The 12,546-nt window shown below is 38.5% G+C and overlaps 1 protein-coding gene across 1 annotated transcript in view; it reads right to left on the bottom strand.

Moving 5' to 3' along the window:
- The window catches only part of PRSS56 (serine protease 56), a 2,212,799-nt gene that overhangs the window by 872,917 nt on the left and 1,327,336 nt on the right, over positions 1-12,546 (bottom strand). The window contains exon 8 of the mRNA XM_044070672.1: positions 8,974-9,133. Within this exon, the coding sequence (XP_043926607.1) occupies positions 8,974-9,133 (160 nt within the window). The remainder of the gene's footprint in view (positions 1-8,973; positions 9,134-12,546) is intronic.

Below are 12,546 nucleotides of genomic sequence, written 5' to 3' on the forward strand. Positions count from 1 at the left end.
AATAAATAAAAATAAAATATGGAATAGATAGTATACAGAGATGTCTAAGGGTGAACACTGATTATACCTTGTCCCAGACTGAATTAATTAGTGGACTGTTAGAGGTAATTTTAGAAAATAATATTTTCATGTTTAATGACGCCATTTATATTCAGAGGGATGGCGTGGCTATGGGCACTTCCTGTGCCAATAGCTACGCCAACCTAGTAATGGCAGTTTGGGAGAGAGAAAAGCTATTTTTACTGGATAGCTTTAAGAGACATGTTACTTTTTATGTTAGGTTTGTAGATGACCTCTTTCTTTTATGGACAGGATCTGATGATGAATTACAAAGGTTCTTTTGTGAAGTTAACTCTTTGACCCATTTGTTAAAGTTTACAATGGAGAAATCAGATAATTGGATATCCTTTCTAGATGTATACATAGAGAGGTTGGACAGTGGTTTACTCAACACTGGTGTATACAGGAAATTGTGTTACAAGAACTCCCTACTACACAGAAGTAGTATGCATCCCCGCTTTGTCTTTCATAACATAGTGAGAGGACAAGCTATATGAGCATCATGACTGAATCCAACAGATGAAGGGTTTGAGAATCAGTTATGTCAGCTACGTGAGAGGCTAATCTCCAGATCGTATACACTAGATGAGATAAATCTAGGGATTGAATGGGTACATCAGCTGAGAGCTCAGTCTGCACAACCATATTTTTCAGGTTCTTTAGACTTAAGAGGAACTCTAGAGATACCTCGAGATAGTACTGTGACAACTAGTAAACCTACAGTTAGAATCTCTTTGAATTACACACAAGATATTAATTATGTGAAAGAAATCTTTTATAGAAACTGGGGAGTCCTAACAACAGACCCTAGGTTAAAGGAGATAGTAGGAGAAAGCCTGCATTTGTATACAGAAATAAGTTCAATTTGCATAGACTACTTTGCTATCCTAGAGGTTCATTTACATCTGAAGAGGTCAACATAACACAGTGCACTAGACCTTGTCACAAATGTAATTATTGTCAATTTGTGTCCGATGATACTTGTTTTGTACAACCTATCACACTGAGACAATTTCATTTTACTATTACAGCTAATTGTGAAACACAACATGTGATCTATTTAGCTAGGTGCACAGCGTGCAATGCATTTTATGTAGGGAAAACCGATAGACGCCTACATGAATGGATACGAGAACATTTGTATAGTATACGTATAAGATCTCCTCATAATGCTTTATTGAAACATGTAATGAACACAGATGATACACATAACTTTAATTTTCAGGTATTACAAATTAACACTCCCAACTCTAGGGGTGGGGACGTCAGGAATTATACAGAAAGAATAGAGGCTAGATGGATTATTATGCTATGGGCAGATCAGAGACCCAGACTTAATGACAGGGTCCCTATTAAACAGACCTTGAAAAATAGAAGGCTTATTGCCAGATGAAAACTTTTTAATAGTGAATTTATTTAGATAGAATGTATATTATACTATATTTATTTATTTATTTTTTTATTTATTTTACATTTGTTGACCGGGCTAGTCTGGCTGGATATATGTCCATTTTCAGCAGAGGCCCGAGGAGAAAAGCTCCACTATATATACTAGTAAATAACATAAAACAGCACAGTAAGAGACAAATATAAAAATCAAAAAAACTATTCCAACGTAGCATAGTGACAGTACAGAAGCAATTTAACAGGTAAATAATACAGCTAGGATCGCTAATCCCATATTCTTTGCAGAAGCAGGAATTGTAAAACACAATAAAAATAATAACAAACAATAGAGTTTATACAATATTTACAGAATTAACAATTATGATAAACATTTGTGCCAGGCTATAGTTTTAAGAACCAGATTTGCACAGCAGGAAGCAACATACAGGTTTAAATAATAGATGAAATGACAGGTTGCAGTAATATATCTAGTGTAAAGAGAAAGTGACATTATAGGAATAGGAATATCCATGTGGATGCTAGGTGAGCTACAGAGGAGGGGTAGTACTAGTGGGAGAGACAAGTAGAAGAGATGGATGTATAACAACAGGTAATGGAGAGAACCATAATGAAAGCTGGATGCTGTGGTCAGTCAGGATTTGAGCAAGGGCAAAGCCAGTGTGATTTGAAATAGTTCTTTAATTGTTTCTTGAAAAGTTGTGATGAGCCTAAAGTAGTCAGTTCTGTGGGAAGTTTATTCCAGTACGAGCCAACAACATTTGTGAACAGGGAGTCACCAGATTTATTGTGTGATTTGAGAGAAACTACTAGCAGTTTGTCAGCTGAGCGAAGAGAAATAAAATTCCTGTAAGGGGCAACAAGGTTGTTAAGTATGGGTGTATAAGTAGGGTAATGGAAAATTTTATGGGTGATAACTAATTGATGTAGAAGAATAAGATTTTGAAGTTCAAGCCAGCCAAGTTTTTTGAGGTTAACACAATGATGGGTACTAAACTGGGAACCTGTGGCTAACATGGCAATGCTGTGGTAGGATGTGGCAAGTTTCTGAAGGTTAGATTTTGATAGGTTGATATAGGATGGAGAGGCATACAATAATGTAGAGATGAGATGAGTTTGTGCTAGAGACACCCTGGTAGTTGCTGTAAGAAAGGGCTTAAGTCTATAGAGGGCATCTATCTTTTTATTAACAGCTTTGATGGTTAGGTCAATGTGGGAATCAAAGTTTAGTTGATTATCTGTTGTAAAACCTAGTAGTTTAGTGGAACAATCAGGTGTAATGATAGTGCCATTGTCAGAGACAATAGAAAAGGAGAAAGGGGCAGATTTAAGGGTTGGAGAAAAAAGTAATAATTTGTTTTTTTAGGATTAAGGAGGAGACAGATATGTTGGAACCGGTTTTCTGCTGCTGTAAAGACTTTTTGGGTGGAAGAATGAAGTTCAGCTGGAGATACAGCAGAGCAGATGAGTGTTGAATCATCTGCATACTGAATGCATGAGGGTGTTGGGAGTGAAGTAGACAGGTTATTTATAAATATGGAGAAGAGAAGGGGACCTAAGATGGATCCTTGGGGGACCCTGATAGTGACTGGGAGTTGAGAGGATAAATGGCTGTCTTTCAAATATGAGTTAAACCAGCACAATGCCAAAGAGTCAAGGGAAAGAGATTTCACAGTGTCTAGCAGAAGCTGATGGTTCACCATATCAAAGGCTTTAGAGAGGTTGAGAAATAAAGCAGAGGAGAATAGGTTGTTATTGCGATTTTTGTTGATAGAATCTGTAAAGGAGAGAAGAGCAATGGAAGTGCTATGGAAAGGTCTAAAATCATGTTGGGAGTCTGCCAATAGGTTATTATGAAGAAGATGATTTAAAAGTTGATGGTGTATACAACGTTCCATAATTTTAGATAGTGGTGATAGTAAGGCTATAGGAAGGAAATTAGAAAGTTCATTAGTGTTTCCTCCTTTGTGCAGTGGAATGATATGGGAGACTTTCCAGGAGGAAGGAATAGTAGATTTGGTTATTGTTCTGTTAATTAAGATGGAGACTGGGTATGCTAGTACTTCTGCTGCTAGCTGCAGATATTCAGCTGGTAGTTAGTCGGCTGAAGGAGTACATGGTTTCAGTTTTGAAAGTAGCTTGCGAATATAGGTTGTGGAGACTGTACTAAATTTTAGAGTGGGGGTGTTGTTATGAGGAGAGGTATTTTGAAGGGATGTGGGGGAACCATGGTCTTTGCTAGAGAGGTGACTGTTTCAGAAAAGAAGTTGTTGAATGTACTGGCTATTATGTTAGCTAAGTTAGCTGGAGTAGGTGTTCTGGAATTCCCTGGATGGAGCAGTTTATTGATTCCTGACCAGAATTTTTTGGGGTTATGATTTTGATTTTCTTGATATTGGAGGTAACATTTTTTTTTATCAAGAAGGGTGAGTTTTTTTGTAGTATTTCTAAGGTATTTGAAATTTTGATGGTCAGTTGGGTTTTTAGTAAGTTCTCCATTTTGTCCATAGTTTGTTCCTTAATAGCATTGTTTGCTTGCTTTCTTTAGAAAGCCAAGGAGCAGCTCTGGATCCTGTTCTAATTAAGTGAGAGGGGGCGTGACGCTCAAGAATTTGAAGGAATGTGTTGTTGAAATGGGTAACTGCCTCATCAAGTGGGAGGTGTTTTAGAGCTGACCAGTTATATAATGTATATGTATTTTATATAGTTTTATATAGTGTCTTTTAAATCATAATGTATGTACAGTATTTTATATATATATTTTTATATATATTTTATACATATTTCATGTTCATTTTTATACTAGAAATTTTTCTTATTATACATGTATACTTTGATTTTTTTATATGAATGCCCCCAGGTTAATTTGTTATGTAATGATATTCTTAACTAACAATTAACAACAGCAATTAATGAATTAATGATGTCATAAAGAATTTAATTTAAATATGGTTAGTTTCTGTTGTGAAGTGTAATAGGTCTGAAGAAGCCCGTGGGGGTAAAAGCACTAACCTGAATTAATTTATGTGCGACTAATAAACTTCTAAACTTCTGATATACACATTTTTCTGTGGTTGAATTTCACTGCAACATTGAACTTGGATTTTGCATGTGCTCCAGTCGCCTTAGAGTGCTCTGGTGCTACTTTATACTTATAAAGTAACTGTATACATTAAGATCTGTTATAGTGTCAGGCTAATATAGTGTACATAGTTATTTAAGATATTATGTATAAATACTATGGAATTCATTCAAATGTATTTTAAAAATAAAAAATAATTTTTGAGAAAAGAATGCCTAGATCCCTTACAACAGTGTCTGAATTAGTGTTATGCCACCCATACGGTATGTGTTACATTTGCCAGTTGCTAAGATGGTCTAAGCCATGCTAGACCAACTGTGAGTCGGTGGATGAAAGGGGTCTGAGAAATAGTTGCCAAATAGTAGAGTGCCCAAAGCTGAGCAGTGCTGTACTCCACTAGTAACGTTTTTGCAATCAGAAGTGGCACCTGCAACCCTAACCACATGGGTTCTGTCAGACAACCAGTTAGCTATCCACCACACAACATAAGGATTTATATTTAAATCTACCTGTTTGTCAATAATGCCTGCATGGAAAATAGTGCCAAAGGCCTTAGCTAAGACCAGATGTGCTGTATACACTGCATAACCACGATGTACTGCTTTGGTTACTTTTTCAAAGAAATCAATTATGTTAAAGAGACAAGACCTGCCTTTGACAAAGCCAAATTGGTGAGGATCCAGGGTTAACAGATCTTTAATATCCAGATTAATGAGATCTGAGATAATACACTCCATACCTTTACATATGAGGCTACTGAGGCTAACAAGTCTAAAGTCATGCCTATGGTTAGGTCACTCTTGTGTAATGGCATCACAGTGGCTGCTTTCTAAGCTTAATGGAAGTAACCACTGGAGAGGCTTAGATTAAAGATGTTAAGTAGGGGTTCAGGTGGGTCATATTTGGCACTAGTAATAAGGCTACCTTGCATATTATCAGGACCTAGGCATAAGGTGTTCTTAGCTTTTGACAGGGTTGTGAGAACTTGCTTCATACTTAATAAAGGGGGTTGTTGGAATTGTGGAATTTGTTGAACAGCCATGTGGAATCTCTGGAATCTGTGGAATACTGATATATTTATAAATCTACAGTGTGGGCAGTTGTCCAAACAAGAGCAAGAACAAAACTGTAATAAAATTGCCAAACTTCAAACTGACTTAAATTTTAATACTCATCACCATAATGTTCTTAAAAAACAAACAAATACAATGGCTAGAACTCCAAAACTTACTTATCAATGCACAACTGAAAAGAGCCTTCAAAGTAAAACATCAACCGGCTGGGGTTCCAGCCATGAAAGCCTATTCCAGTGGTATACCCATGTTAGATATCTGGGATCCAAGATAGTCCTATAATTTACTTCAGTAACTTATGGTTTTAACAATGCTCGGGTCTATATTAGAATATTGAAGTTTAAAAACTTTAAATGTTCTAATATCAACCCCTATTCAGCGAAAGCGAAAAACATTGAACATATAGAACAGCAAATTTTTTCCTAGGGAAAAAAGTTGCTGTTCCAAAACAGATACACACAACACAAGCACACCAAGCAAACAGCAATCCACACACATACACCTAAAATCTTACACCTAACCCTACACTAAACTATACACACACCACTAACTATCCACTTACCTTAACCCAAACCCTAACCCTAACCCTAACCCTAAGGTCCGTCACTATCACACACTCACCTCTCCCACTCCCTAGCCCTAACTCACCTACCCTGCCTTAACCCTCATGTCCATACAATCGCACACATACCTAACCAGTACCCTAACTCTAACTAACTTAACCCGCACTCAATCGCACACTTACCTGAACCCGACCCGTAACTTTCCACCACAGAGCTGAAAATACCAAAGCAACAGAAACAGACAACCAAATTCTTTCCCTAGGAAAAAATTTGGTTTTCTGTTGCTTCAATATTTTCAGCTTTCGATGAATAGGGTTGATATTAGAACATTCGAAGTTTTGAAACTTTGATGTTCTAATATAGACCCCAATGCTCATCCCCCAGGATACAATCATTTTAATAATAATACAACTCATATTCATTATAGGTTCATAGGTGCTACATCATCTGTTAGTGATGTGAAATTACATGGGTCTCTCTCCCTCTTTAATTATCAGACTGTACAAAATACTCTTATGCAGTTTCATCCTAGACTAAGCCCTCCATTTTGGTGCTATCATCTCTCAGTACAACTATACCTCCCTTTACAAAAGGACCTGTCTGTTAAAAATAGATATTACCTACCTCATCCCTAATGAGTTATCTTCTTTAGGTAGATCCCTTTTGTGGACATTGTCCTCAAGTGATAGTCTTGATGTAGCCAGGACTACGTCATGCTGCTGTCTCATCATGTAGTTGTTTCATTTGTCTGATCACCACCTAAATGCCATTTATCAAAGCATGCAATTCTCTCTGTAAAAAGATGCATAACACGTTGCTGTCATGGTACTATACATGTATCTTTCTGACCTCTATCAAAATCCTTTTATTCAGACAATGAAAGAATGCTACCACCCACCTGTATGGTTTTCAATATGTCATTGCTCATTCTATATACAATTTGTCACCAAATGATACAGGCATGTTTTGAATGTTTCCTTTAATGTAATTCATTTCTGGAGCTTTTCTCCTCAGGCTTCTGCATACAGGGGGAATCATACAAATCAACCATTCCCTGCAAACAAAAGCAACTAGATAGATTTAGATAGACAGATCTATATAGACAGCTAGATAGATAGATAGATAGATAGATAGATAGATAGATAGATAGATAGATAGATAGATAGATAGATAGATAGGCACACCAAGGATTAATATCAGACAGAGAAAGCTTGGTACACACAGCCACTACATTTCAATATTATCTGCTTCCTGTTAGAAGGGTGCTGCATTAATGAAAAGCAGACTCATTGCTGATAATGGAATACCACAAAGATGCAGAAACTGCTGACCACTCATGTTGACCTCACACATTAAAAACACTGAGCAAGGGCAGGTTTCCAACCAGATCACAATGCACATAGGCAAATACAGCTGGCCCTGAGAATGGGACCACATCACCATCAATTAAGTAATATACCTTGGCTTAGAGAGTCTCGCCTAATAATCTACAACACTTTCTTTGGTTCTCAATAATATATATATATGTATATATATATATATATATATGTATATATATATATATATATATAAGTCTGTATATGTGTGTGTGTGTGTGTGTGTGTGTGTGTGTGTGTGTGTGTGTGTGTGTGTGTGTGTGTGTGTATATATATATATGTACACCTGTCACTGTGACAAACTGCTTATTCTCTTATTACTGTGTCAAGCACTGTTCTTACAGTGTACTGACAAAGTGAAAAGTGACTGCTACAACCTAGTATTCAGCTCCATGGCAACAGCTGCCTGCATACATGCAATGTAATGTAAACTCATAGTGAGACAGTACAGGATTGACCTAGCATGCTATAGTTGGTGGTTTGTAGCCTAGGAATAAACCTTTGACAGTGATGCTCATTATCTTCTTTAGACATGGTGCCTTGCAGAGTGAAAGAACATAGAAACTGATGGTGGGAGGAATAGAAACTGAGCGCTCAGTGAGTTTGGCTTCTGAGAATTATACAGTATTGTCCAGTTTTCATTGTATTTCCATGCTAAGCTTCTCTCTTATTGATCATTCTGAAAAGGTCTTTCTAGTGGCAACTTTTAAGTAAAAACAACATTGCCGCCACCATTTTAATTGTCTGGAAACTTGATGAAGTCACCTACTATTATTTTTTAAACATGATGTGCTACTTGGTTATGCTGTATAAATGTACTGTGTCAAATTAAGAAAGTGCAACAGGAACAGAGTGTATGCACTTTGTATTAGCAAGCAATGGCCACGGTGGTGCAGCTGTTAGCATTGCCGCCTCACAGCAAGAGGTTTTCCGGTTCAATTCTCGGCTGGGGGGCCTTCTGTGCAGAGTCTGCAAGTCCTCCATGTGGTTGTGTGGGTTTCCTCCCACATCCCAAAGACATGCTGTAGGTGGATTGGACACTCTAAATTGCCCTAGGTGTGAGTGTGTGTGTGTGTGTGTGTGTGTGTGTGTGTGTGTGTGTGTGTGTGTGTGTGTGTGTGTGTGTGTCTGTGTGTGTGTGTGTGTGTGTGTGTGTGTGTGTGTGTGCCTTCTGTGGAAGGTTGGGCACCGGGCTGGCAACTCGACACCGTAAAACTCCACTGCCAATCATGAGCGGACAGGTGATCCGCTGTGGCGACCCCTAACTGAGAAAAAGAAGAAGAATTAGCAGGCATACAGTTAAAAACAGTCCATTCTCCTCAAGTTAAAGGAGTGCATCTCTGTGGCTGGTTGTACTTCGACTGTGACATGAAAAAAATCAGTGTAAGATTTATAAAAGTTACAGCAATAGTTACGTTTCATCTGCTGAGTGATCCAGTCTGTGAATGCTGTAACTTTTGTATAAACACCAGGCTTTCGTTGCTGCCCACAGCCATTTCCCCATGATGTGATTCCATACAGAAAGTGCTGCTGTGTTTCATGGTTCTGGCAAGTGAGTGGGCCTCCTGAGTCACCCTAAAACAAAACAAAATGTCATCACTGAAGGCTGACTGTGGAGTCTCGATACTATACATATGAAAGGAAACTTGAAACTGGAGCTCTACAAAAACAGCAGTAAAAAAAAATAGAAAAAACATTGAAAGTTTTACATAGACACACACACACACACACACACCTATATGCAGGTAAAAAGAAAAGGAAAATAATTAAACATAATTTCCCACATGGTTCAAGGGCAGATGTTTTAAAAGAGAAAATAATAGACAAATGTTTTAGTTACTACACAATAATATTTAACTCTGTGCACTATGACTGCACATCATCAATAAATTGTGTAAATAAATAAATGAATGCCAAGAAATCTATATGCACGCATACACAAACACATCATGAAGAAACAGCTTTACGGGAAACAATTTTAAAAGCATTTTCTTCACAATGCCATAAGACATTAAGGCAGATCTCTCCAGGTTTTTTTTTAAGTATCAAATTAATGTGCCACCTGATACATTTAATTCCTTGCAATCTAGAAGACAACTAAATTTGAACTGGATATATATGATTTTTTGCAAATAAAACTAATAACTATTTTTTAAATATTCTGGGATCCATAAGTCACTTATTCCAGGCACTATGGTGTTTATGTCAGTAAATAATTCTGCTGATAGGTTCATAGTTTCATAGGAGGTTACTAGGCTAGTGGCCTTAGAGCCCTTACAAGCCTAGCAATGTTAATCCCAAGTATTCCCATTTGTTATTTTTGGGTAGTGCACAGAACAAATTTATAAACAGAGTGGGTCTGTGTCAACACCAGCTACCCATGTCCATGAGGGATATGGGTGCCATCCCAGGGGCAAATTTGTGGTCTCCCATCCAATTATCTAGGTTGTTTTTGAATAGGGTCAGTGAGGAGCTCAGTTTTACATGAATAGGAAGTCTATTCTAGAGAAGCATCAGTCTCTGGGAGACATATCTGTCTTTCAGCATGTTCTGTTAATGTCACAAGCTAGGCTGAGATCCCTAGACTGAGTGATTATTGTGCCATTTGACTTGCGAATGTCCAGTAGTTCTATCAGGGCAGGGTCAGAGATTGCCCTATAGGCCAGGCACAAGTCACCTCTCACTAAAGTGACAGGGATTTCAGCCTGTCCACATAGGTCATGCTTTGGAGTCCCTGGATTTTCTTAGTGAGAAACATCTAAGGTCTGTCCAGCTGTACAGGTGTCTGGTGAGGTACATGCAAAAGGGTGTGTTATATTCTATTAGTAGTCTGATGAGGGTAGAGTACAGTGGAGTTATAACATGCCTTTACCTGGATACTCTGCCCTTGCTTATGAGGTGTACTATGTAGAAGGCTTTCCTTACCACTGTGGAAACTTGGTGGTCGAAGTTCAGATTGCTATCAACCTGTGTCTCAAGTCTCATGCCACTTGAGTTGGAACTCAGGGGGGCTGCTGTCAATATTGTAATTTGAAGGGAATTCAATTTTGCCATGGGGAATAATAATACATTTTTTTACATTTAGTTTTAGACCATGGCTTTTGCACCAATCATTAATTTGTGTTAGCCCTTCCTGTAATATGTTGACATTGCTGGGGGACTCAATGATTGCTCCCAGTTTGCAATCATCAGTGAACTTGGTAAGCCAGAGTCCATCTGCTTTGGCCTGGACTTCTGAGAAATAGATGCCAAACAGTAAGGGGCCCAGCACAGACCCTGTGGTGCTCCACTGGTAGCAAGACTACTGCTGGAGGAGAAGTAACCACTTTTGACACAGTGTGTTCTGTCGGTGAGCAAATTGTCTACTGAACTAGTAATGTAAGGGTTAATCCCTAGCTGGAAGAATTTATCAACAATGCCAGAGTGAGGAATCATGTTGAAAGCCTTGGCAAGGTTGAGATAGACTGTGTGCATTGTCTTACCTTTGTCCATGGCTTTGGTGACATTCTCAAAGAAGTCCACCAGGTTTAGTAAGCATGCTCTACCCTTAACAAAGCAAAACTGGGTTGGATCCAGCGTTTGAAAGTCGCCTATGTCCTTGTTAATAAGGTCCATGATAATTCTTTCCATGGCCTTGCAGATGAGGCTGGTTAGACTTATGGGTCTGTGGTTACCAGGGTCATTTGATGACCCCCTCCCTTTGTGCAGGGGGATTGCTGTTGTTGTTCTCCATTCTGCAGTAACATAGCCAGTTCTCAAGCTGTGAGTAAATAGAACACCAAGTGGGTCTGCTAGGTCTTGTTTTTAGATTGTTTACTAAACAACCTGGGATATTATCTGGTTCCACTGAGGCAATGTTTTTGGCCTTGGCGAGCCCAGAGATGACTTGTTATACAGAGATACTAGGCAGATGACTGGTGTCAGGTATGCTTTGGGATATGGTAGGTGGGAATAGGGGGGTCAAGTTTGCACTGAATCTGTCAGCTAGCTTGTTGGCAATATCTTCCGGTGTACTATGAGTGATCCCATCTGCAACCCATTCGGCAGATAGCCGGGCATTCCCTTTTAGACTTCGGCTGTAGTTAAAATGCATTATGATTATCTTTAGCTAGGGATGAGATTTTAGTTTCGTAATTTGCTTTAGAAGCATTTACAAAATGTTTGATTTTTTTGTTTAGGCTTAGGAGGGAATTCTTCCTCTGCAGAGTGATATCCCTCTTGTTTTTGAACAACAGTTTCTTATTATTACTATATAATCTGTTTATACTTGAAGTCCACTACAGTGGTTTGTTTTTATGGGAAGACCTGGTTTTGATCCCATCAGATACAGCAGAGTTTATGCAGTTGCTTAAGTGTATGTACAGGGCATTTGCATACACTTCTGCATAGTGATCACTGATGTCTGTGACTGTGGATGATTTTTATACCATACAGTAGGCTGTAGTTAGCTTTGGTGAAGTTTTTTATAATTTTTGTTCTTGTGAGGGTGCCAGTTCTGGTAGTTACTTCAGACAAGACTGATTTGTGGTCTGACCTAACCAGGAAGGGCATCACACATGGGGAAGTACTGTGACCGCCCCCCCCATGTCGGTGAGTATTATGTCCAAAACATTAGAGCCTCTGGTGGGGGTGCAGACTATCTGTTTTAGAGCATTTGTGTTAACAAAGTCCAGGAACCTCTGGGCAAGAGCATGTTTTTGCTCATGTATAGCCCTCAGTCTATGGTAACATAGTTGAAATCTCCCATGACTAAGTTGCTGGGCTGTATGGTGAGGGATTCCAGTAAATCAAGGTAGGTGCTGTGCTTATCCTGGTTCATGGTGGGGGGTCTATAGCTAGCAATGCTGTGTTATGGTACTTTCCCAATAATTAATTGGACATGGAGCAGTTCAATTGAGTCATGCTGTTTGACAGTCTCAAAATGTATTTGGTTTTAATGAAGATGGATATGCCTCCACCTTTGGTTCCTTTACACTCATTTTGAGGTT

The sequence above is a fragment of the Protopterus annectens genome, chromosome 4.part1 (assembly GCF_019279795.1).
Source record: "Protopterus annectens isolate FY-2018-M chromosome 4.part1, PAN1.0, whole genome shotgun sequence".
Lineage (NCBI taxonomy): Eukaryota > Metazoa > Chordata > Ceratodontiformes > Protopteridae > Protopterus > Protopterus annectens.